A 26,058-nucleotide genomic window follows, 5' to 3' on the forward strand; every position below is an offset into this window, starting at 1 on the left:
CATGACAAAAATGCATTTTTAGGGTACAAACCCACACACCGTATACACAGCAGATACGCAACAAATACGCAGCAGATTTGTTGGTACAGATTTGATGCTGTGTTCAGTTATTTAGATCTAATCTGCTGCGTATTTGCTGCGTGTTCGCTGCGTATCGCAGTAGTAAATACGCTGCATATACGGTGTGTGGGTTTATACCCTTAGGCTAATAAACCCAATGACAAAGTTTCTTAAAATCACCTGGACTATTGATTTCTGCAAAAAAAAAAAAAAAAAAAAAACGACCGTGGGCGTACATTTTCGCCCTCAATGCCTGGGCCTTAACGCATAAGGGCGTAAATGTACGCCCTGGCACGGGCTCACAAGCTAAGCTGGTCCCATGCCGGGTGAGGACTGGCTGCTATCTGCAGCCAGGCCCTCACCCTTAATGTCGGGCAGCCGCGTCCGCCCGCCATTAACCCCTTAAATGCCACGTAAGTGTCCAGAGCATCTCCAGGCACTTACCGGGCACTTAGCGTGTCTGCGGGGGTCCCGATTGCATTTCCTGACTGCCGGAGGTATGCTCCTTACCTCCGCACAGTCTGATCTTCCATCTTCTAATTCAGTCTGCCACAGGCAGGCTGTATCAGAAGATCACAAATAACATTGATCCCTGCTATGCTATGGCATAGCAGTGATCAGTATTACTGATCTAATGTATGAATGTAAAAGTCTCCTAAGGGGTCTTAAAAAGTGTGTGTGGGGGGGAAATCAATAAAAGTTTTAACACATGTCCCAAAGCCCCTCCCGCAATAAAAGTGAAAATCACGCCCCCCCCCTTTCCATTTTATACATAAAACATATCAAAATAATACATTTAATTAACATATAATATACAGCAGCATGCGTAATAGTCTGATCTATTAAAATAAAACAATATTGTTCCTGCACGGTGAACGGCGTGAACAAAAAGGCGTTAAAAAAACGCAGAGATTGCTTTCTTAAAATTACATTTTATGTTTAAAAAATAAACAAAAAGCGATCAATACATTTGATCTAGGAAAAAATGTTACTAAAAACTAGACAACATGGCACAAAAAAATGATGCCCCATATGACCCCGTAGGTGAAAAAATAAAAGCGCTAGAAGAGTCACAATAGGGCCATTTTAAATATACCTATTTGCCAAAAAAAGTTTTACTGCTAATAAAAATAGTAAAACGTTAGAAAACCTAGTAAACCTGCATATCACTGTGTTCAGACCGCCCTTTATAATTACGGAAAAATGCCATTTTTACCGTAAAGTGCATTACGAAAACATGGAAACCCCCCCAAAATTTGCAGAATCACATTTTTTGGACCCAAATTAACCCCATAAATGATATTTTTGGGGTTCCATTATTCATTTTATGGCAGATTAAAAGATGTCATTATAAAGTAGACCTGAAAAAACACAAGCCCTCACATGGCCCTGTAGGTGGAAAAATTAAAGAGTTATGGGTCTTAGAAGGCGAGGAGGGGTCCTTCAAGGGGAATTCCAAATAAGAAAAACTTGTTCTCTATTAATGGTGCGTTCACACCTACAGGATCTGCAGCTGATTTTCTGCAGCAGATTTCATTTATATAACTGAACACAGCATCAAATCTGCTGCAGATCTGCTGCAGATCCTGTAGGTGTGAACGCACCCTAAAAGTACATTAAGTTATATACTGTAGATGTGTCTATACAATGTATTACCGTATCTGTGCGGTTCTGCCACACTGGCAGCTGAAAGAAATCGAGGAAGTGAAGAAAAATGTCCCTTTGCCAATTCACATTGTCTCCTGCTTCTTCTGCTCTGCCACCTTAGGACACAAATATTCCATGATGCAGACAGGGGGCAGGGTGTGATGTCACAGGAGGCCTGGCTGGATCCCCCAATCCCCTGAGTGATTCATCATCTCTAAATGGCCAGAAGCAGGTTGCACTAATTTTACTGATTGTGATGGGTGGGGGACTGTGATGAACAGCTGAGGGAAAGAATTGCATTCTGGGAACTGCTCAAACAGGAAGGACAGAAACACAATACAGAACAAAAAAAAACCAAATAAATGGATTTTTGGTAGTTTCAAAACTGGGATAGACAGGTAAGTAATGCTATATGCTTCTGCAGAAGTTTCATTTTTTAACCTCTACCTGGAGTTCCCCTTTAAGGGGTTAAAAATGGGCTCTGGTCCTCAAGGCACTATCTGGACCGGTCCTGAAGGGGTTAAAGACATCCTGTATGGGAACTTATAATGTAAATCATTAAATAAAATGTTTTTAAAATGTTACAAAGCCCTTCTCCCAATAAAAGTTAAAATTGCCCCCTTTCCTACTTTACAAAAAAATATATAGAAAAAATAACAACCACCACATTTGGTATCGTATCATGCGGAATTCTCCAAACTATTCAAATATGATAAAATTATTCCTATATTATAATATTGTTGGGTTTTTTGTCACATTATAAATCAGAATAAAATAATAAAGAATTATAAAAAAATAAAATCTACACCAATATGGTACCAACTAGAGAATAGAGCAACTTGATGCTTGAGTCTGATCGTTCTGCATTTGATTACCAGTTGCCCTAGGGAGTCCAGGAACAAATGGAAGCCTATGTTCACATGCTGTATAAACAATGGCTGTTTGCTCTTTATGTCTGTTTAGAACATTATAGTAAAGCATTCTCTAACCTGTGGCTCTCAAGCAGTTAAAGAACTACAACTCTTATCATGGCACTGCCACAGCTAGGGAACGCTGCAGTAAAGCATGAAATGCTGCTGTGCCTCATACTGGGAGCAATGCTCAGCTCACTCCCGAGTCTTATAATCATAGGTTACCAGGAATTATAACTGTCAGCTACATCTAGTATGAGAAGCTGTCCCAATGACTCAATCACCATTCTTTTCTCCCTGTATCATCAGAATGCCGGCTACACCCAGACTATGTAATAGGAGTAAGCAGTACCCGAAATCACTGAGGAGCTCCTAGCCCTCACATCAGCGCTTGTTTGGTCCCTCTCAGGAGCCGTACAGTAGTAGTGTACTCTACCATTCTTGCTGCACGCAGCCGATCAGCCCTGCTATAGTGACCTCCCTGTGTACACAGCAGCTCAGATAACCGGTGTGTATGAGTGACTCGGTGGCGGTGGGGCTGGTTACCGATCGGTGGGTCCTCCGGTGCCGGACACAGTCTCTGGGTGAGTACAATTTCGGCAGTGATGTTTGTCACTTGTGTTTATCCTATTACATGTACGCTGGGGAAATGTATATAGCGTTATTACACCATCGCCCATGGCAACCAATCACATCCCCGCTCTTAATTTACAAATTTAATTTACAGGGGAGAGGACTGGTGTGTGCGGGGTCTGTATACAGGGGGAGAGGACTGGTGTGTGGGGTCTGTATACAGGGGGAGAGGACTGGTGTGTGGGGTCTGTATACAGGGGGAGAGGACTGGTGTGTGGGGTCTGTATACAGGGGGAGAGGACTGGTGTGTGGGGTCTGTATACAGGGGGAGAGGACTGGTGTGTGGGGTCTGTATACAGGGGGAGAGGACTGGTGTGTGTGTGTGGGGGGTCTGTATACAGGGAGCGAGGACTGGTGTGTGTGTGGGCTCTGTATACAGGGGACCCACACCAGTCCGCTCCCCCTGTATACAGACCCCACACACACCAGTCCTCTCCCCCCTGTATACAGACCCCACACACACACCAGTCCTCTCCCACTGTATACAGACCCCACACACACACCAGTCCTCTCCCACTGTATACAGACCCCACACACACACCAGTCCTCTCCCACTGTATACAGACCCCACACACCAGTCCTCTCCCACTGTATACAGACCCCACACACCAGTCCTCTCCCCTGTATACAGACCCCCCACACACCAGTCCTCTCCCCTGTATACAGACCCCCCACACACCAGTCCTCTCCCCTGTATACAGACCCCACACACACCAGTCGTCTCCCCCTGCATACAGACCACACACACACACCAGTCCTCGCCTCCCTGTATACAGACCCCCCACACACCAGTCCTCTCCCCCTGTATACAGACCCCACACACCAGTCCTCTCCTCCCTGTATACAGACCCCACACACCAGTCCTCTCCTCCCTGTATACAGACCCCACACCAGTCCTCTCCCCTGTATACAGACCCCACACACACCAGTCGTCTCCCCCTGCATACAGACCACACACACACACACACCAGTCCTCGCCTCCCTGTATACAGACCCCCCACACACCAGTCCTCTCCACCTGTATACAGACCCCACACACCAGTCCTCTCCTCCCTGTATACAGACCCCACACCAGTCCTCTCCTCCCTGTATACAGACCCCACACACCAGTCCTCTCCTCCCTGTATACAGACCCCACACCAGTCCTCTTCCCCTGTATACACACCCCACACACCAGTCCTCTCCCCCTGTATACACACCCCACACACACACTAGTCCTCTCCCACTGTATACAGACCCCGCACACACCAGTTCTCTCCCCCTGTATACAGACCCCACACACCAGTCCTCTCCCCCTGTATACAGACCCCCCCAGTCCTTTCCCCCTGTATACAGACCCCCCCAGTCCTCTCCCCCTGTATACAGACCCCCCCCAGTCCTCTCCCCCTGTATACAGATCCCCCCCAGTCCTCTCCCCCTGTATACAGACCCCCCCCCAGTCCTCTCCCCCTGTATACAGACCCCCCCCCCCCAGTCCTCTCCCCCTGTATACAGACCCCCCCCCCCCCAGTCCTCTCCCCCTGTATACAGACCCCCCCCCCCAGTCCTCTCCCCCTGTATACAGACCCCCCCCCCCCAGTCCTCTCCCCCTGTATACAGACCCCCCCCCCCCCAGTCCTCTCCCCCTGTATACAGACCCCCCCCCAGTCCTCTCCCCCTGTATACAGACCCCCCCCAGTCCTCTCCCCCTGTATACAGACCCCCACCCCAGTCCTCTCCCCCTGTATACAGACCCCCCCCCCCAGTCCTCTCCCCCTGTATACAGACCCCCCCCCAGTCCTCTCCCCCTGTATACAGACCCCCCCCACACCCCAGTCCTCTCCCCCTGTATACAGACCCCCCCCACACCCCAGTCCTCTCCCCCTGTATACAGACCCCCACCCCAGTCCTCTCCCCCTGTATACAGACCCCCACCCCAGTCCTCTCCCCCTGTACACAGACCCCCACCCCAGTCCTCTCCCCCTGTATACAGACCCCCACCCCAGTCCTCTTCCCCTGTATACAGACCCCACCCCAGTCCTCTCCCCTGTATCCCCCCATGTTACTGTGGATATTGGAGCTTCCTTTCCTGCGTGTATAGTGCAGCAGCTCACTGCTTCCTACTTCCTGCTTGTAAGCTGCACACAGCCCCGCCCCTTCTGCTGACGTCACACTCTCGGAGAGGATACACTGTAGCATCTCCCGTTGTGCTGCACGCAGCGGATCAGCCCTGCTATAGTGACATCCCTGTGTACACAGCAGCTCAGGTAACCGGTGTGTATGAGTGACGCAGGCGGTGGGGCTGGTTACCGATCGGTGGGTCCTCCGGTGCCGGACACAATCTCTGGGTGAGTACAGTCTGGGCAGTGATGTTGTCACTTGTGTTTACCGTATTACATGTACGCTGGGGAAATGTATATAGCGTTAATACACTGTCGCCCATGGCAACCAATCACATCCCCGCTCTTAGTTTACAAATCCCTTCACTGTTAATAAGCTGCGATCTGACTGGTTGTTAGGGGTAAGTGCCTAGCTATCTATATGTATATTGTATATCTTCATATCCTCTCCAGTCTGTGTTGGCGATACTGAGGCTCCTATAGATGAAGCTTCTGTCTGCACATGAGGAGGGGGGGGGGCATGTCTGCACATGAGGAGGGGGGGGGGGCAGCCCTGGGATTTTACACAGAAATGTTCATTCTTACTACAGCCCTAAGCCATGAGGCCTGGCTGAGCCCCACATGCCCCATAACCTTGTGCGGCCAGTCACCTTATATATGTATAGGGGTCACCAGGGGTTGTAGGACATGGCAGGGGATTATACAGGCACAGAACATTTGTATCAATTACTTTGGTTTACTGCTCCTGTTCCCCCAGTGCGCTCCAGTCTGCTTCTCCAGGTCCAGGCTCACTGATAGCCTACTCAGCCAATCTCTGGCTGCGGCAGGACAGCGCTGTGAATGAGAACAAGTATTGCAGCGGATTTGATGCCATATGTGCTGCATGAAATCTGCTGCAGACTCCTTATGTGAGAACCAACCATGGCCCAGGTTTATTAATCACAGTTCCGGTCTCGGCTCTGATAAAATAAAAGCTGTGATTGGTTGCTGTGGGCTTTGTACACCAGTTTCTATTTTAGACACTTTATTAAATCTGGCCCCATTAGTTTTTAGTGTACAGAACACAGATGCTCTACTGATGATCTTGTTTGCATATTTGTACACTTGTGCTAAGCAGGCCTATGGGTATGTTCAAAAGTACCATTCACTGTGGGTTTGATGTTGTGGATAAATTCTACAGCGTGAAAACTGCAGCGGATTAAGTATGTGTGAATGTGGCCTTAGGCCTTATTCACACGTCCCGTAATTACGGATCCGAGTTAATGCACATTGATGTCCATTGTCCTATTCACACTATCAGTAGCAGAAATGGATGAAAATCAATCCTGAAAAAAAAAAGGACATGTCCTAGTACGGACCCGGTGCGGACCCTGATTTATTTACAGATGCTCTCATTGACATCAATTGTCTACGGATAGTTTGCGGATTGCAACATGTTTGGCATCCGTATTTCCATAAAAAAATGGATATCTCATGCTCCTATTTGCACAGCAGTTTATAGAAGTGCTGGGATCTTTAGTTCTCCGGATCTCTGTTGCTGCACATCGTGTGCCGATTGTAGCAGAATCCTAGTCCATTCACATGTGCAGGATCTGCAGCAGATTTAAAGCTGTGTTTAGTCACTTAGTTCCATTGATGTCTGCTGCAGATCCTGTACATGTGTATGGACCCTTAGGGTATGTTCACACTGAGCAAATGGGGCGGAATTCCGCAGCGGAGAGTTCCACCTGCTACAGTGTCAGACCACATCTAAATGGCATGATTGAAACTGTGAGAATATCCAGTAATTTGTCCAGAAATTGGTATTAGATGAAATGCACGCCAGCTCATACATTGTGTTAGTCAGCAGGATTACATTTTGATGTTAGTAAAATTATATGAATGTGTGAAGCATTTTTGGTTGTTTTTTAATGTTCAGTCTTTGGCTTTGTAGTATTTTCTAAAAACTGCATCAAAATGAAATGACACTGACAAATGGTATGGTGCTAAATGCCAGCCTTGTCCCCAACCAAAGAAAGTGGAGTTGTCAGTTGTGCTCAGTTCTGGAGCTAAGTGAGAATGGTGGTATATTTGGGCTGGATGACATCCTTACCACTGCATCCACATTAGCTGTCAACTCAGCGTTCTGCTCACAATGAAGTGCACTGACAATCTCTAGGGCCAACCACGGTAAACAGCATGGACTGGTTCCCAGGCTGGTTTGTTTCAGGTCACTAAGAGACCGAACACAGAAACGTACAACCTTTTATTAAAGGGCACTGTAGTCTGTGGCTACAGAGAAGGTGCCAAAATCCGGAATGACCCCATCCAGTCAACTCCACCTGGGATAACAACATACTCTTGCTTAACATAAGTATGCATGTGTACAAAAGTTTATATACTTTAATATGTGAAAGATGGGACATTATATTGTTAAGCAGAACCTTATGTGATCATGCTGCCACAGATTTACAGTTTTGGACATTTGTGTGTCTTTATGTAGTAATAAGCCGTCCAATGAAAAGGTAATTTCAAATAAACTTTCTAAGGCCTTATTCACACGTCCCGTATTCTATGGATCCATATTCCCGTACTTGAGTTAGGGCACAATGAGGCCAAAAAGGACATGTCCTAGTGCAGACCCAGATTTTTTTGCGGATTCTCTCAAAGAAATCAGTGGGATCCGCGATTTTCTAAGGATTGTAACCTTTTGGCATCCGTAAAAAAATAAGGATGAGTCTTTAGTCACATGTTGAAACGTTGCAGAGCAACACTTCCAGCCGCCAACCAAAGTACAGTAGGCCGCTCTATGCACGGGGATTAGAGTCAACAGGAATTGTATGGGAAGATAAAGTTTAAAATATCTATTTTTTTATTTTCAGATTTTACTTAACAAATGTATACTTTTTTATGTAAAAAAACATGTTGTATGAGTATCCTGACAACTCCTTGTACCCCAAGGACTAGCCACTTGATCTTTCACAGCCTCATCAATCAGCTGACAAGTGAGGATGCCAGAACCTGGACTATTTACTGTTTTGATGATTGGTAACCCATAAAAAAAAACCTGCCGTTCACACCTACAGGATCCGCAGCAGATCTGCAGCAGATTTTTTGGTGCAGATTTGATGCTGTGTTCAGTTATTTAAATGAAATCTGCTGCGAATCTGCTGCAGAAAATCAGCTGTGGATCCGGTAAGTGTGAACATACCCTCAATGCTTGTGTTGTACAACTGACACACAATATGGATGTAGTTGGGTTAAAGAGGGTGTCCCAGATAAAAAATAAAATTATAGTATGCTACAGGTGTAAAACAACAAAGTACAGCATACCCTATTCTTCTGCTTGCTTAGTCAGCGGTGTCCCTTCTGTTGTCTTGCTGTTTTCTTCCCTGCATGAGGCACTTTCCCTGCTCTCTTGATGGGGTCCCTGGGCCACTCTGTAGATAGTTACTGGAATCAGCTGTTGTTGGAGAACACTGTGGCCATTGCCCGCCCCCATAGCGACGATCCAGCTTGCCCCCGGCCAGCCTGCTCCATTGATTATCATTAGAAAGGGGCGGGGCAGTGGTCTTAACAGACTGTTGAGCAAACGACTAACTGCCCTGGAACGGCGCCGAGGATGAAGGTAAGAGCCATACCTCCATCCTCGGTTTCTCCTACACAATAGTCGTCTAAACTGCTTAAAGTTCCCCTTTAACCCCTTCTTACTTTTTTATCTAGCAGTTCCTTGTTATAACTTTTTTATTCTTTTATATCTGTAGATTTTCTGAAGTTGACTCCAATTAATTTTAGAGACTGGATGTGGTGAAGACACCTTGTTGGGTATTGTCTGGGCCGGAAGAAGCGCTATCAGTTTTGAAGGATTGACCCCGCATTAAAGATAATGGATACCTTTCAAGAGCTGACTTTTTTATTAAATTTTTATGGCTCCAACTAGTTTTAATCGGATTATTAACCATTATAAATTACATTTACTATAAACGGTTGCCGCTCCTGATATTCATGTATCATTATATACAGAAAGGTCCTGATGCTTGTAATCCAGAACACTCAGTTCTGGAAGAAATATCAGTAACTTATCTTCAGGTCAGAAGCCACTTACAGGCTTCCAACCACGCTTATTCTGGTAAGTTTTTTGCAGATGACATTGCCTGAGTTTATTGTTGTGTCGTTATCATGGAGTTTTTAGGTACTTTATATTTTATATTTTTATATGCATATCCTATTTCAAATGTACTACAAGAATCTAGGCCAAAAAAGGTATGTAGTAACAGCACTTTTCTTTACCTAGATGACCATCTGCAGGAAGCCGTCTGGTAAGACAGTGCCCGACAAGGAGGGAGAGGACACAGTCATAGAGTGCTCTCAACATTCTCGGAAAAATGGCTGGAGCTGGCCCCCACACCCATTGCAGTTTGTGGCCTGGTTCACTTATCTTCTGTTCACCATCATAGGATTTGGCATCCTTGTACCCCTCCTGCCTCGGCATTGGGTAGCTGCTGGTTATGTTGTATCCTTTTAATACGGATGCCTGTTATGGTCTTTTATTTATGGGAAAAAAGATGGTGAAGTTAAACAAATAGTATACAGCTGGAAAATTTGGAGTTTCCTAATGTGGTAAGATCAGAAGTTCTCCCGGAAGTGTTGATCTAATATTTAGGGCTGCCCAAGGACCGCATATTTCCTCTCATTGCCCTACAAATCCCCACAGACAGGCGGTTTTACTACAACATCCTGTGTTCTGGAATCCAGGTTACAGATTATAGGTTGCTGTTCTGTATGTGGCAGTTTATAGCCTGTTGACAGATCACTAGAACAACCGCAGTGAATTGCTCCTCAGCTCTCTCTATTATTATCAGGTAAGTAAAGGGAGTGTCCTTGTTATTAACATTAGTTGACAGAATTCCTGAGACTTCTACAGAGTGTTCCATGCAGTGTGTAGTAAATTAGACCATTTACTATAATTGTGTTTGTATGTGCTCCAATTAGAAAAGAGTGTTCACAAGCCTGATGTAAACCCAGTGAATCACTGGATCCTGTCTACATTCTTGTATTTATTCTTATGTTTATTACTGTTTAGAATGCAGCTAAGCATGAAAACTGCAGTCTGGAGACAACTGTACTTTTTGTTGGTTTAAAGACCCTATTACATGGGGAGACAGAGAGGAGCAAACGAGGGCTGTCAGCACTCGCTTGCTCCTCTTTCCCCGCTTGCTGCCAGCGCTATTACACTCATCAACAGGGAGTGGGTGAGCTGCGGGGGGGAGGGTTCCAAGGTGATCGCTAGATCGTCCGGGCAGCCCATAGCAGATAGCAGCGGTGGGCTGCCGCCACTCCTATTCCACTGGGAGATGGCAGCAGACCGCTGCTATCATAGTCGTTTGTCTTTCAACACGTTGCAATTAGCCGACATTGTTCATGTTGGCTGATTGTTGCCTTCTACTACACAAGACGATTATGGTTTCGTGTAATAAGGCCTTTAGGCTGCATTCACATGTCCTATAAAATTGTCCGTGGTCGTGGATCCGCGACCACTGACAATTTTAGGAACCATGCAGCCATTCACACAATCCATGCCACGACCCCCACTGCGAGTAAATAGGACATGTCCTAGTGCGGACCGCGGCACGGGTGCCCCTACGCCGCCCCCGGCAGCAAAGATGACAGGAGCGCATAATGTGCTTTTCTGTCATCGCATCTCTCTACTCCCCCTTTCCGGCCAGCTTACTTGTTCACCAGAAGTGCCATGGACTACGCTGCCCAGGGGATCTGTGCCGCAATCCTCCTCCAGATTGCAGCTCTAAGGCCTAACCCTTCAGAGTGGGGACAAGGAGATTTTAGTGCTCGCTCTGTTATTACTCAACCCCTGAGAGACCTCTTCATGGTACACAGCTAGTTCTCATTTTCTCCATTTTAAGGGGTGGGAAGAGAGCAGGACTGTTTGCCAGTGGTACATACGCAGGTGCCAGGAGCGTAACTAGGATTCACGGGGCCCCATAGCAAAAATTTTTAAGAGGCTCCCCTACGCACAACACAAAGCACTGCGTGTGTGTGTATGTATGTGTGTGTGTGTGTATATATATATATATATATATATATATATATATATATATATATATATATATTTCTGCTTTGCTGCTGATGCACTGATAACCCCTGAGCTCTGCACGTTTTCCTACTTGATTGCCAGCTGGAGAATGGAGGTCAGAGGTTATCAGAGCCATGAAGCAGAGATCATAGTCTTCTGCTTGTTAACCCTTTTTTGTGTTGCAGCATGTAAGTAAACATTGGGTCACTTACACACTGCAGTACATAAGGGGTTAAACAGAAGGACACACACTCTTACCTTCTTACCTGGGCCCCACTCCTGCACGGGCACCTTCCTGCAACTGCCTACCCTGCCTCTATGGTAGCTACGCCACTGGCAGGTGCTTCCATTCCCTTACGTGTCTTGCCAATCATAGCACCTAGTCATTACTGCTGTGCTATGACATAGTGCTGGGTAAAATGCACTGGACTGTAATAAATTACAGCACTCTACTATATATGGCATGCTGGGGGGGGGGGGTGTACTGATGCACTGGCTATGCAAGGTGGTGTGTGAGCAGACAGGAAAGAAACAATGAAAATCAATATTCTCGGCACTCACCAATATGCTGAATAAGTCGTGTTTATTGTATCTTCATAACACAAATTCGGTACAGGACGCATTTCGGCGTAATGCCTTTATCAACTGTCTAACATAGTCCATACTAACTGATATATATGTAAGATAGAAACAGCAAGGCGTCTTCACGTTCACGTGATTACCTTAATGGCAATAGTAAAGGTGCACTCTAACCAAATTTCTGCTAATATGTGCGCACCAAAAATATTGCATAAATAATACTATAACAGCCTGTTCCAGTATAAATCTTAATGCTAGATACATATTCTATCTTCAAAACCGTATGAGCATCCCCGTGTGTGAAGTCCATATATGAGAGAAATCCGTAGAGCCAGGAACTCTCCATCCCCCGGATCTCAGATAGCAATAAAAGGTTCTAATGGAAGAGAGAAGAGAAGTCAGTGAGGTGAACATACTCATAGTACACGCAATATCTGGTATTCCCTATTTATCCCTCTCGGCTCCAACGTTTGTAACGTATGAATCCAAAAGGCTTCCCTTTTTAATAATAACCTCTTAAGGTCACCCCCTCTTTTAGGCATATAAACTTGCTTGAGAATTTGGAAACGAAGCTGTGAAATCGTGTGATTTTTTTTTTCTTTGAAATGGAAAGGTACTGGAACTAGGGTATTGCCACAGCGTATGGTAGACTTGTGTTTCCCTTCTTTTCAATAATGTCCTGTATTCCAAGCTAGGGATCTCAAGCCCTTAGCCCATAAATTAGGTATACAGACATTGTAACGAAGAGTCTGCAAAGTAGAAAGCAGGGCCTTTTTATGGGGAGTGTAACAATATTACTTGTGTCTCTGATGAGAGGAATGAGAGGGGGCTAATTAAAAAAACAAAAAAAAACAAAAACCTTTTACTATTGTATTGGGCATTGTATGCAAACAGCATCAGTCATATGTTCTGTATTGAAATAAGTCACCTCAATCTCCAAATATGTAGCATTCAAGACAGCTTTGTGTTGAATGCCTTTAAATATTCATAAATTAGGCGAGCATTTGCATTGGCCCTGGGAGATGGGATAAGCTGCCAGAGGTGGCAGTTCTAATATATTGAGCGAGAACACCAACATGTCCAGTGTTTTTCCCTGGATGCTGGACTGCTGCCATACACATTATTGACCAGTATTGTGCCTCTATATAGTCATTACAAACTATACAATGGGCTACATCTTAAAACTACCTTGCTGCATGCAGTGGGGTTCACTGTTAAAAGAGATAAAACGAATAAAAAACTAAATGTAAACCCAGTATAACAAAACCATTTCAGCAATGAAACGTATGTACCTACTGCTACAGAGCTTTGGCTTTATTCTTCCTTAGTCACCTTTGTACAGTGTATGGGAGTCCTGTTCTTTTTACATTGTATTGTCCACTTCCTGGCTGTAACCATTGATCCAGCAGATGAGAATGTACGTGCCAAGAGCTCTCCTGGTCCCCTTCCTGTGTTCGATAGGACCAAGCATGCTCATGTCATTGAAAACATGCATTGTTACATCTGTGAGGTGGATGTGTAAGTAGAAGTTCTTGTGTCTTGTATGTGTACTAGTCTTACAGATGAGATGAGCCATGTACAGCATTGCTCCCAATGTGGGCGAGCTCTTATTATGTGCCTTTTCAGAAGTGTTTATGTTACAATGAAAATGGCTCTTTGCTATTCTCTAATTCAAACAACAATGTATACCACCTAAACATAGGCCAGGTTGGCATTCATTTTTGCCTTCCTTCAGTAATGGGGATCTATGGATACATTTTCCATATACTCAGTGATCTTTTGTGTTACATGTGGTAGACAGGCAGAATCTATTCAATTGCCACTGGAAATATTTTTAGTAGTTTGCCACCAAGAGCTTGAACTTACCCACATGAATCTTGTAGAAAGTCAAAAGTTTTTTAGAGGCGAAGATCACTTCTTCATCTTATTTCATGGATGACGGGACCCAAACTTGATACCCCCCTGCATTCTTAATGCTCCATACAGCCTTCATCACTGTAGTAATACTAATGGATAGAGGTGGGCGGCCCCCTATCTGGTGGTTGGTGGCAGTCCCAATAAGTGTACTCATACCAATGTAACTTTCATCACATATCTGGTCTGTAAACTGACCTGGTCATTGAGTAGTCAGATGTGACTTCCCATGATAGATGATGGGTAACATGGCTGCTGTTTACATCATAGACTATAGAAGGTTGGTAATTTGTCCTTGATAATTGGATTGCTGTATTATTTCCATTAATCAGATATTTGCTATGTCTGTCTACATTATTCATTTGTCTTCTTTCCTACTGCTGGCTTGTATTCATGTGCATGACTTGTATGTCACTGCAACAATAGTTTTATTCATATTACAGGTTAAACATATTTTCCTGTTCTATCCCTACAGGGGAGCCAAGTCAAAGCACTGCAGTTTATGCAATAAATGTGTCAGTAATTTTGATCACCACTGCAAATGGCTCAATAACTGCGTGGGAGGAAAAAATTACTGGTAAGAGGAACATGCGTCTCATTCAATATTGCATATCCTTTCTTCCCAGAACTCCCAGTGGAGCTGCAATGGCCTGTAAGTCTCTATACGTCTTTATGACTGACTCTCCTTAAAGGGTCACTGTCGTTATAACTTTAAAAATCTAAATCAACAGTAGATGTGATATTAAGCAAGTTTGCACTTTACAGTCGTGTTTTTTTTTTTTTTTTTTTTTAAGTTATCATGGAAAAACGGCACTTCCTTCCCCCCCCCCCCCCCCCCCCAAGAGTCAGAAAACAGGAACTCCTGCGTTTCCCAGGCCATCTGAGCGCTAACAGAGAAGGCAGTCATGTGATTGATTGGACACATTGAGCTGTGACTCTGTACTGGCCGGATTTCCTATGTCTAGTCTGTTTTTCCACCAGCACAAGTCTAAAAATCTACCTTCAGGACACTACATATTGCAAACTTGCTTTACATCACATCTGCTGTTGATTTACTGTAGATTTTGAAAGTTATAACGACAGTGACACTTTAAGGAGACGTAGGATCCCTTGGATCCATGTCGATAGGCCTCTCACTAACCAGCCAACCATCCTGTTCTGCACTGAAGAGGAGTAACAACCCTGAAACAGCTGCATATGGAAAATCTTTCCTTTTGGAGATATTGTTTGGCTTGGCATAAAATCCCCAGTCAATGTTCTAAGACTCATAGATAGAGTGAGACTTGACTTTAGCCAAGAGATGTGAGAACTACTGTATATTGCATATCCTTTCTTCTCAACATGTAGATGGCTAAGCCTACTCTTACACCAGTCAACAAGAAGCCCTTTCTTGATTTGTTACTATTCCTTGTAGAGTAGGACAGCCTAAGCAAGAGTCTAGATCTACATTGCTGGGTATAAGATATGACATTATTCTGCTGTGCTAAGTATAAATGAACAATAAATTGGTAGTAAAATGTGACAACCACTGTAGCCATATACTGTATAGGGATTGTTTGCCTATTCTCCTACCCACCAGATAAATTCTGAGCTTGTGTTTACAAAAAATTTTATACACAGATTCTTTTTGTATCATACACACTATGTATCTGTCTAGCTATATGTCATATTGTTTGGGCTAATAAATGTTGTCCCCCTGTTCTCTCCTCTGGGATACAATATCAAAAAAGTTTTGTATAGGTATTGCATCTGCTACATATGCACCATATTATTTTCAAAACAATAGTGTTACATGGTGAAAAAAGTGATTGCTACATTTTTATTGTGGTGAAGCTTTCTGCAATGCAGTTATTATACTTCTTCAGTGTAATACTGTGGTTTGGATGAAATATCTGGTAGAAGATAAAGTTCTAAACATGTTCCTGTTTTGTTTTTGTTTTTTTTTAGGCTATTTTTCAACTGTCTTATATCTGCATTCCTGGGCACTCTCTTGCTGAGCATTATTTCATCATATGTATTTGTTGAATACTTCATTGATCCAGCAGCGTTAAGGAGTGACCAACACTTTGAAGGTGAACCTTTTTATTTTTTTGTTTATTTGAATTTATTATAAAAATCTTGAGAGTGTGAATAAAATAGCCGGAATAGCTTGGATAAGTAAAAGCATGCCAAAGCTATAACCACTTAAAGTGAGACCAGTCGAATTCAAAAAATGGGCCTTGGTCATTAACAAGCTGTACGCCGTTATTCACCCTGGGTGCTGTGTGTCAGCCAATAGGGACGCCTCCTCCCCAACAATAGCAATCCAATAATAAAGATACGAACACAAAATTGCTGTTAACTTGTATTCAAATCTCTGTAACAAACAGCGTTTCACCACACCTTTACAGAATTCTTTAACATCAACACCCGTGAGCAAGGGTACTTTAACGGGGCACCGTCCTTGCATCCAGCCTGGGTGCTGATAAAATCCAACTACCGGCTAGATGGCAGAGACCTCCATTGCAGCTGGGAGGCCAGGTGGTAGCGTCATTATGCGACATTTTGGAGGTGGCTTCTCCTTTTTCAAGCGTATACTAATAGTGAAACCTTCCACCAGTAAATAGTGATCCTGACGTTATCCATTCGCAACGTCATCAAATTCTTCACTACAAAACAACACGTTAAAATTAAGTGCCACATAAATAGACATATTCCTGTATCCATTACTTTTGTTAAGTTATTCATCGTATTACCATATTCTTACAATTTTCGATACAACGGGGGAGATTTATCAAAGGGTGTAAAATTTATACTGGTGCAAACTGCCCACAGCAACCAATCACAGCTCCTCTTTCATGTTACCAGAGCTGAGAGCTGAGCAGTAATTGGTTGCTGTGGGCAGTTTGCACCAGTCTAAATTTTACACAACAAAATCGCCACCAGATGGCACACTAGCACATGCTACGCTTCATTTAACTTTGTTTAACCCCTTTGGTTGCTGGCAGGGCTGTGGAGTCGGTAAGCTGCAGCTCCGACTCCAACTCCGACTCCTGAATTTTCTAAGGACCGACTCCGACTCCTGACTCCTTCATAAATGGCCGGTCAGATACCAGGGGAGTAATCTATCACACTGGCTCAGCAGCTTCTCCCTAATGTCCTACATGGTCCTGGGGCAATTTCTGAGGGAATAAGGAAACATATAAAGCACCTTCTCCTGTGCGTGCAGTGGATGCAGCCAGTCTCCAGCCTTCATGTCCTGAACAACTCAGAACTAGACTAGATGGAGCAGGGAGTCTTTTCCTGCTGACAATCTTCTATGTTTCTGACTAATTATTCACCATACAAACAGAAACACTGCTAACAATGCCAGATACCTGTGATATAGAGGTCAGCCATAGTGATATACAGGGGGTCACACATAGTGATATAGAGAAGGGTCACACAAAGTGATATAGAGAGGGGTCACACATAGTGATATAGAGGTCCCACAGTTGATATAGAAGGTCACTGTAGGGGCACGCAATAGCACGCACACACACAGCCTGCTGCAGCCATAGCATACACACACACACAGCCTGCTGCAGCCATAGCACGCGCACACTCACACACAGTTTGTTGCAGCCATAGCGCACACCACACACAGCCTGCTGCAGCCATAGCACACACACACAGCTTGCTGCAGCCATAGTGCACACCACACACAGCCTGTTGCAGCCATAGCACACACACAGCTTGCTGCAGCAATAGCACACACACAGCCTGCTGCAGCCATAGCACACATACACACAGCCTGCTGCAGTCATAGTACACATACACACAGCCTGCTGCAGTCATAGTACACATACACACAGCCTGCTGCAGCCATAGCACACACACAGCCTGCTGCAGCCATAGCACACACCACACAGCTTGCTGCAGTCATAGTACACATACACACAGTCTGCTGCAGCCATAGCACACACACACACACAGCCTGCTGCAGTCATAGCACACACACAGCCTACTGCAGCCATAGCACGCACACACTTACACACAGCTCCAGCCATTGAACACAGAAGAAAAACACACAATCTTCTCCCAGAAAGAAAACACCGCACTGATGACAGAGGTTACTGCTACACTACTTATGTCTTCTCCTCCTCCTCTATATTACACAGGATATCTTCATATTACACTGCTGCTCATATACAGTCATTCAGCATCCAGGAAGAGAACAGCACAGATCTCCCCCCACACAATGGACTCTTCCACCTCAGAAACAAACTGCCAAATAGTGTCCGACAACTTTTCCATGACCACTCTTATGTAATAGGGCCAGTGTCCTATTACTGATATATTCCCTGACCACCCTTTTTAATAGGGCCAGTGTCCTATTACTGATATATTCCCCAACCACCCTTATGTAATAGGGCCAGTGTCCTATGAGAATGTTGCTCATAATATATGTTCATGAGCAAAACTTGTAAAATTCATATCAAAATTCAATTCTACATTTTTAAAGATTTCTTTTTAAAGCTGGAGTCGGAGTCGGTACATTTTTTTTCCGACTCCAACTCCGACTCCAGCAAAAACTAGCTCCGACTCCACGACTTCGACTCCACAGCCCTGGTTGCTGGGATTCTAACATGCATATCCAGTATGTCTCTTTCTTAAGTAATTTTCTCCTTAATTCACTCCTTCCTTGCTCCATATCTCCTCCAACACTGTCAATTTCAGATCGCTTACTTTAAAAAAAAAAAAAAAGTCTCGCTAGTTCTGTCTCACCAAAACTCTTCTTGCCAAATTCCTCATCTTACTGATCTCTTTGTCCAAACCTTCTAATTGCTGATCTATGTTCGTTTAGCCTCAATTTTACTGGTCTACTCGTCTGGCCTACGTATACATCCCCACACTCAACCGAATAAATAACATTTGCTGAATTGCATGTATGCGTACCTTAGGGCCCTATTCCACCAGACGATTATTGTTCGCATAATCGTTAACGATTAACGATCTCAAACGGCCGCTATTGTGAAAGACCTGAAAACATTCACTCATTTCCATGGAACGATAATCATTACTTATGATCGTATTTGCGATCGTTTTTTCTTCGCTATTACGTTCGTATCTATTGTGGACGACTGAACAACGTCTTATTCAATGCGAACGATTTGCGCACAAGCAACGATAAAAATAGGTTCAGGTCTTATAAAGCGATCAACGATTTCTCATTTGGTCGTTGATCATTAACTGCATTTCAACGGAACGATTATCGTTTAGATTCGAACGATTTAACGATAATCTGAACGATAATCGTCCGGTGGAATAGGACCCTTAGTTGTATTGTATGCCCTTTTCTCGGGTTTGTAATACTCCCTTGATGTTACTTGAGCAGTTCTGGCACTGCTCTGACCAGACTATTGGAAATTGACTTACCTTTTCAGTATACAAACTTGGGTTTGTCTTTGAATAATTTGCTTAACTTGTCATCGTGTTTCAGAATGGGCCAATGTTTCAAAGTGGTATTCTTAATAAGGCCTGCATGTGGGTTGTATCTAGAAAAAAATGCTACTCTTTTATCGACCTTACTAGCGCCTTGCTTTTTCTATAGTAACTGTTCCCTAGGAATTCTCCCTACTTCTTCCGCTGTTTTTTCGACCACCTCCCTATTGTATCCTCTGTTCACAAATTTTTCTACCATTAATTTACTGTGTTTGCTATAATCCACTGGGTCACTACAAATCCTCTTTTTACTCTCATCAGCTGGCCTTTCGGTATCCCTCTGAATGTTGTAGGTGCATGATAACTGTTCCTGTGTAATAGATTATTCCTATCAGTTTGCTTGGAGAATAGTCTAGTGACTAATCTATCCGTTTCTTTTACCACCTCCAAATCAAGATAATGTATCTTAAAGCGTAACTGTCATTTCAGGTTAATTTTTCTGAAAACATTAAATATCAACCGTACAAGCGATTTTAAGAAACTCTGTAATAGGTTTTATGTACTAAAAGAGTTTCCTTCTGTAGTGAAAAAGCAATCTCCCAGCCTCCCCCCTCACTGCAGAAGCAGCAGGATTTCTGTCTCCATTATGTGGCTATGGAGAGGGGAGGGGCTGTTAGGAGTGACTGAGCACGGAGCAGTCCTGCACAGCACAACACCCTGCAATCTTCTCTCAGTAAGTTCATAGATAAGCACTGACCTTTCTGACACCTGAATTTAGCGTTTTAGGTGCCCAGAGAGTCTACAAACAGCTGACCTTCATGTCACCTCTTCCTGCTCCCTCATCTCCCTCAGCCCCTCCCCCCTTCATAGGCTTACAATGGAGAGAGCAGAGCCCGTCTTCACTGGCTTCTCTGTAATGAAGACGTGTTTGCCTGATAATGCACAGATAAGAAGTCAGGGGGGGAGGCTGGGAGATTGCTTCTTGAGTACAGAAGGAGGCTTTTTTGGCTGATGAAACCTATTACAGAGTTTCTTAAAATCGCTTATACTACTGATTTCTGCAATAAAAAAAAAAACATGACAGTTACGCTTTAACCTTATCTATCTCTGCTGTGAACTCAATCAGATTATGGCAACTCTTTAGGTATTGAACGTACTGCTCAAGTTGCTCCTTTGTTCCATTTCATAGGACAATGACATCACCCACAAAACGAAGCCATAATACAAGATGTTCAGAGCCTCTATGACCCTTCAGCCATCTATCTTTAAAATTAGACATGAAGATGTTTGCTATACTTGCAGCTACAGGGGTCTCGATAGCATCCGATGTAGCTACAAGTATAGATCTGAACCAAATTTAAAATAATTTTTAGCTAGAACCAGTTCAAACAATGACATCAAGAGTTTAATATACCTTGGTCATTAACCCCTTAATGACGGAGCCAATTTTCACTTTTGTGTTTTCATTTTTTCCTCCTCGTGTTTAACCCTTAGGCGACCCTGGACGTACCCGTACATCCAGGGCCGTCTCCCCGCGTTCAGAGCGGGGCCGCGCGATCCCGGGAGCCGCATGTAGCCCAGGATCGCGGCTATTACAGCTTTGACAGCTGCCTCCGATTACCTGATTAGCGGGCACGGCGATCACACCGTGCCCGCTAATCAGGTAATCGGAGGCAGCTGTCAAAGATAACAGCTGCCTCCAATTACCGGCTGCAGCACTTCCCTGGTGTCTAGTGGGTGAGATCGCTCCGTTGTCCCGGAGGAGCGATCTCTGTACCTGATGCCGGCCGGGGACCGCTCCAAGATGGCGCCGTCCCCGGCTCGGCACTCGTTTGTTTTCGGCTGCAGCAGCCGAAAGCAAACGAGTGCCGATCTCATTGATCTTTGGGCGAACGGCGTAAAAACACAAACCCCCCAAATAAAAGAAATGTGTTTTGTTTTTTTTTTCAATTTCACCACACTTTGAATTTCTTTCTGGTTTCACAGTGTACTTTATGCAAAAATTCAGCCTGTCATTGCAAAGTACAATTAGTGGTGCAAAATAAGGGCTCATGTGGGTTTCTAGGTGAAAAAATGCAAGTGCTATGGCCTTTTAAACACAAGGAGGAAAAAACAAAAATGCAAAAATTGAAATTGGCCGGGTCCTCTAAGGGTTAAAAGAGCATAGCACTTGTATTGTTTCCCTTACAGGCCCACATGAGTCCTTATTTTTTGCGCCACTAATTTTACTTTGCAATGGCAGACTTAATTTTTGCGTAATATGCTGCGTAACCAGAAAAAAATTATATGCGCTGTGAAATTGAAAAAAAAACACACTTTTTTTTTGTATTTGGAGGGGTGTCGTTTTTACGCTGTTCGTCCTTACATGGCCCTCTAGATGGAAAAATAAGAGTTATAGCTCTTAGAAGGCGAGGAAGAAAAAAATTAAAATGTAAAAATGAAAATTGGCGCAGTGCTTAAAGGGAACCTGTCACCCCCCCCCCCGTGCCGGGGTGACAGGCTCCCGACCCCCCGTTAGAGCCCCCTATACTCACCTGATCCCGCCGGGTCCCGCTTCTGGATCCGGTCGGGTGACGGTGATCTCAGCCGCTGCAGCCCGACGCGCGCGCTGAAAGAGCTGGACTCTCCTGTCATTCTCTATGAGCGTTGGACTCATCTCTCAGCGCGCGCGCCGGGCTGCAGCGGCTGAGATCTCCGTCACCCGACCGGATCCAGAAGCGGGACCCGGCGGGATCAGGTGAGTATAGGGGGCTCTAACGGGGGGTCGGGAGCCTGTCACCCCGGCACGGGGGGTGACAGGTTCCCTTTAAGGTCATTTTAGGCTCTGTCCTCAAGGGGTTAACAACCCTTTCCTCCTATGGATGTCAGTTATATGGTGTAAACTATACAAGCTATGGCACATATTGTGAATAACTAATGTATAGCTAGTTCAGTTTTCAGATAGTAACCTCAATACTTCATGTCGTTTAGCCATTCAGAACTTCTCCGATGTGTGGTATGTGTTCCTGCCTGCAGCACCAATCAGAACTCAAGCATCTGTCATTTTGGGCCTAGCAGCCTTAGTTTCTGTGATGGGGCTCATTACTATACTGCTTATAGGACAACTGCTCTGCTTTCACATCTACCTCTGTAAGTATTCTCTACAATTTTATAGCCTTGGGTGCCCTGATTTCAATAGCGTTTTAACTTTTTTGCTATGTCCCCCCCCCCCCCAATTTCTAAGATATAGGGGGTTTACTATTTGGTTGATTATCTGTTCATTTTAATCATGAGCAGAAGCTTTATTGCAAAATGCAATGTAAATTTTAGGATAAGGGGTTGTGATGATTCTAGCATTTACACTATATTTTACAATAAAGAAGATCCCACCCATTTGACTATTTAGTGATTTATTTAGTCCAGTAATAGTAGACCCCCTATATCTGAGGAAAAGGAAGGTTTAATAAGAAAGTAAAAGCACCATTGGAATCAAGGCATCAGTGGCTATACAGTAATTGAAAAAGAAATTTGTGTTCTCTTTAAAGTACTGTAATAGGAATTCTTTCAAGAAGTACTCCACTTATTTCACTCCACTCACCCAATATATATATATATAATTTAGCTACTATTGTCTTAGGAAAAAGCACAGCTACTTTCTTGGAAAACAGCGGATATCTGTCATCAGGTTGTGTGTGGTGTTGCAATTCAGCTCTATACACTTTAGTGGAACTGAGCTTCAAAACTCCAACCAAACAGTTTATGGTACTGTTTCTGGAAGAAAGCAGCCATGGTTTTCCATGGTTTTCTAAGCTTGGATAACTCCATTAAGGGGAGGATGGCAATTGATCTCACTGCACTGATGCATCATAGGACTGATGGCAAAGCAGATTGGGGAGAAAAACAGTATGAGATCTGAAAGACCAGGTAGCTGATCAGAAGCAGAGATGAGGCTGGACTACGGGGAAGTGAGAATATACAGCGCCTCGTGTGGTGGCAAAAAAAATGTGTTTTTACTGGACTGATTCTCTAAAGGTGACACTAAAACTAAAACTAAAACATGAGCTTTCTACAACTACTTTTGATGAAAAAGAGGTCGGAGTCACCATATGTACACACTACAAAACTAAGCAAGGGATAGTGAAAAACTGGGCAGTATATATTGCGCATTATTCAGACTCATTGTAACCCTGACAACTAATTTTAAACCAGACTATTCATGCTTCAGGCATGTCAGGTGGGTCAGTTGCTCTGTGAAACTGCAACTTGGTCATGTGGGGAGGTAGAGAAATTTAGTATATGAAATTATCCTTTAGGGCGCGTTCACGCGTACAGGATCTGCAACAGATTTAATGCTGTGTTCGGTTATTTAGTTACGTTGATATCTGCGCCATCACATCTGCTGCTGATCCTGTACGTGTGAAAGCACCCTTAGGTTATTTTTTTTGTATAAGAGAAGTACAGACGCATTCTGGCACACACTGCTGTTGTCCATACTGTTAACGTTTTTTTTTTATGTTTTCTAATGTGGGGTACATGTATTATTAAACTGTACAAAACAAATACGTTGCTGAATTTGGATTATTTCTGTTACTTATATTAAGGTAGAGATGAGTGATTTTGCATATTTTTCATTATCCTGTACTTGTGTGTACATTTGTAACTGAGGTTGTTATTCTCCTATTTTATGTGTTTATCCCAGTGTGGAATAAACTTAGCACTTATGAATATATAATGCACCAGCGGCAGAAGCAGGAAATGAAGTCCAGCAGCATAGAACCAGATGTTGGAGGAACGCCTCCCACTGGCCGGGCCCAGGTAAGAAAAAAAAAAGGTTTTACATTTTATCTGAATTTTATAATCTTTAAACAAGTAAAGTCCCTATTACACAGGGTGATTATTGTCCGAGTAGGCCGATATGTAATAGGCACAGTTATCAGCCAGTTGCCAGCTAAACACATAATTTTTGCAAGACTAAAAATCATCTTTAGTCAGCCACATATCTCCCTGTGTAGACAGGGGATGTGCGAGCAACACATAATAAAACTGAAGAGCCAGACAAGCGATGCAGCCATTATTCATTCAGCTATGCCAAAGGGGGTGCTTATATTACTAAGGGTTCAGCCCATGTACTCAAATTGTGACGTCTGTATTCTCCTAACTGCGCCATAGTTTAATTTCTTATCTTACCTTTTTATCATGTCCCCCCGCCCCTCCTTTTTTTTTCTTTTTTGCAGTCTGTTGTAAGGTTATTTTTCTTTTTTTTTTTTTCTTAGGATGAGAGCTATGGCGGAAGTCTCATTTACACTAATCCAGATGTTCTAATTGAGGGCCCTTCATCTGGATCTCTGAATACAGAGTGAGTATGCTGAACCCATAAAATTGGACCCTCCTCCCATTGTCTGTCCAGGCATGATGTTGGAATTGTAGTTTTGCAGCACCTGAAGGGTTGCAGACTGTGCTCCTCTGCTGTAGAGGGAAAAGGAATTCTTCATGTGGCTCTATCACTACTATGCTTAAAGGGGTTATCCAGTGCTACAAAACATGGCCACTTTTCCCCCTACTGTTGTCTCCAGTTTGGGTGGGCTTTTGAAACTTAATTCCATTGAAGTAAATGGAGCCTAATTGCAAACCACACCTGAACTGGAGACAACAGTAGGGGGAAAAGTGGCCATGTTTTTGTAGCACGGATAACCCCTTTAAAGGGGTAGTGGGGCGCTCAGAAATTATTCACAGAATAACACACATTACAAAGTTATACAATTTGTAATGTATGTTATGTCTGTGGATCGCCCCGTTCCCCGTGTACCACCACCCCCACCCGTGTACCCGGAAGTGTTGGTGCATTATACATTACCTGATCCGTGTCGAGGGCCACAGTTATGCTCGGCCAATCGCGGCTGAGCATCGGATGACGCTGCAGAGGGCGTCCGGCATTCATGACAGTCGGAGCTGTTCGCCGGCCACCCGAAGAAGACGTCACTCGCTGAAGATCGGAGACTGGTGTCGGCACATGACAGGTGAGTATAGCGCACCACACTTCCGGGTACACGTGCGGGGGTGGTGGGACACGGGGAAGGGGGCCATTCACAGACATAACATACATTACAAAGTTGTATAACTTTGTAATGTGTGTTAGTCTGTGAATAATTCTTTACCGCCGCACTACCCCTTTAAGGTGCTATTGGAATGAGCTATTAAGCCTTAGGCTGGGTTCACACACAGTATATTTCAGGCACTATTTGGTCCTCATGTCAGGTCCTCATAGTAACCAAAACCAGGAGTGGATTGAAAGCACAGAAAGGCTGTTCACATAATGTTGTAATTGAGTGGATGGCCGCCATTTAATGGCAAATATTTGCTGTTATCTTAAAACAACGGCTGTTATATTGAAATAATGGCAGTTATTTACCGTTATATGGCGGCCATCCACTCAATTTCATCATTGTGTGATCAGATCCTTTCTGTGTTTTTAACTCCACCTCTGGTTTTGGTTGCAATGAGGACCTGATATGAAGACAAAATACTGCCTTAAAATATACTGTGTGTGTGAACCCGGCCTTAAAGTGTCACTGTTGTCATAACTTTCAAAATCTAAATCAGCAGTAGATATGATATAAAGCTAGTTTGCAATATCATGCTGTAAAACAAAGCTATACTTACCAGAAATCCAGGTCCAGTTTTCTAAAGGCAGATTTTCTGACTAGTGCTGATTGAAAAAAAAAAAAACAGACTAAACACAGGAATTCTGTCCGGTACAGAGAAT

The 26,058-nt window shown here is 43.9% G+C and overlaps 1 protein-coding gene across 2 annotated transcripts in view; it reads left to right on the forward strand.

The window, feature by feature from the left end:
• Nucleotides 1-2,960: 2,960 nt before the first annotated feature.
• Nucleotides 2,961-26,058, forward strand: part of ZDHHC1 (zinc finger DHHC-type containing 1) — a 28,123-nt gene continuing 5,025 nt past the window's right edge. The window contains exons 1-9 of one of the 2 annotated variants that reach the window (XM_069965925.1): nucleotides 2,961-3,202; nucleotides 9,094-9,458; nucleotides 9,624-9,842; nucleotides 13,342-13,517; nucleotides 14,389-14,490; nucleotides 15,861-15,985; nucleotides 22,287-22,445; nucleotides 23,995-24,110; nucleotides 24,569-24,651. In XM_069965925.1, coding sequence (XP_069822026.1) covers nucleotides 9,624-9,842; nucleotides 13,342-13,517; nucleotides 14,389-14,490; nucleotides 15,861-15,985; nucleotides 22,287-22,445; nucleotides 23,995-24,110; nucleotides 24,569-24,651 — 980 coding nt within the window. In that variant the 5' untranslated portion in view covers nucleotides 2,961-3,202; nucleotides 9,094-9,458. Of the gene's footprint in view, nucleotides 3,203-5,405; nucleotides 5,579-9,093; nucleotides 9,459-9,623; nucleotides 9,843-13,341; nucleotides 13,518-14,388; nucleotides 14,491-15,860; nucleotides 15,986-22,286; nucleotides 22,446-23,994; nucleotides 24,111-24,568; nucleotides 24,652-26,058 lie in introns of those variants that run through there. The other variant, XM_069965924.1, reaches the window with a different exon arrangement.

Source organism: Dendropsophus ebraccatus, chromosome 4 (assembly GCF_027789765.1).
Source record: "Dendropsophus ebraccatus isolate aDenEbr1 chromosome 4, aDenEbr1.pat, whole genome shotgun sequence".
NCBI lineage: Eukaryota > Metazoa > Chordata > Amphibia > Anura > Hylidae > Dendropsophus > Dendropsophus ebraccatus.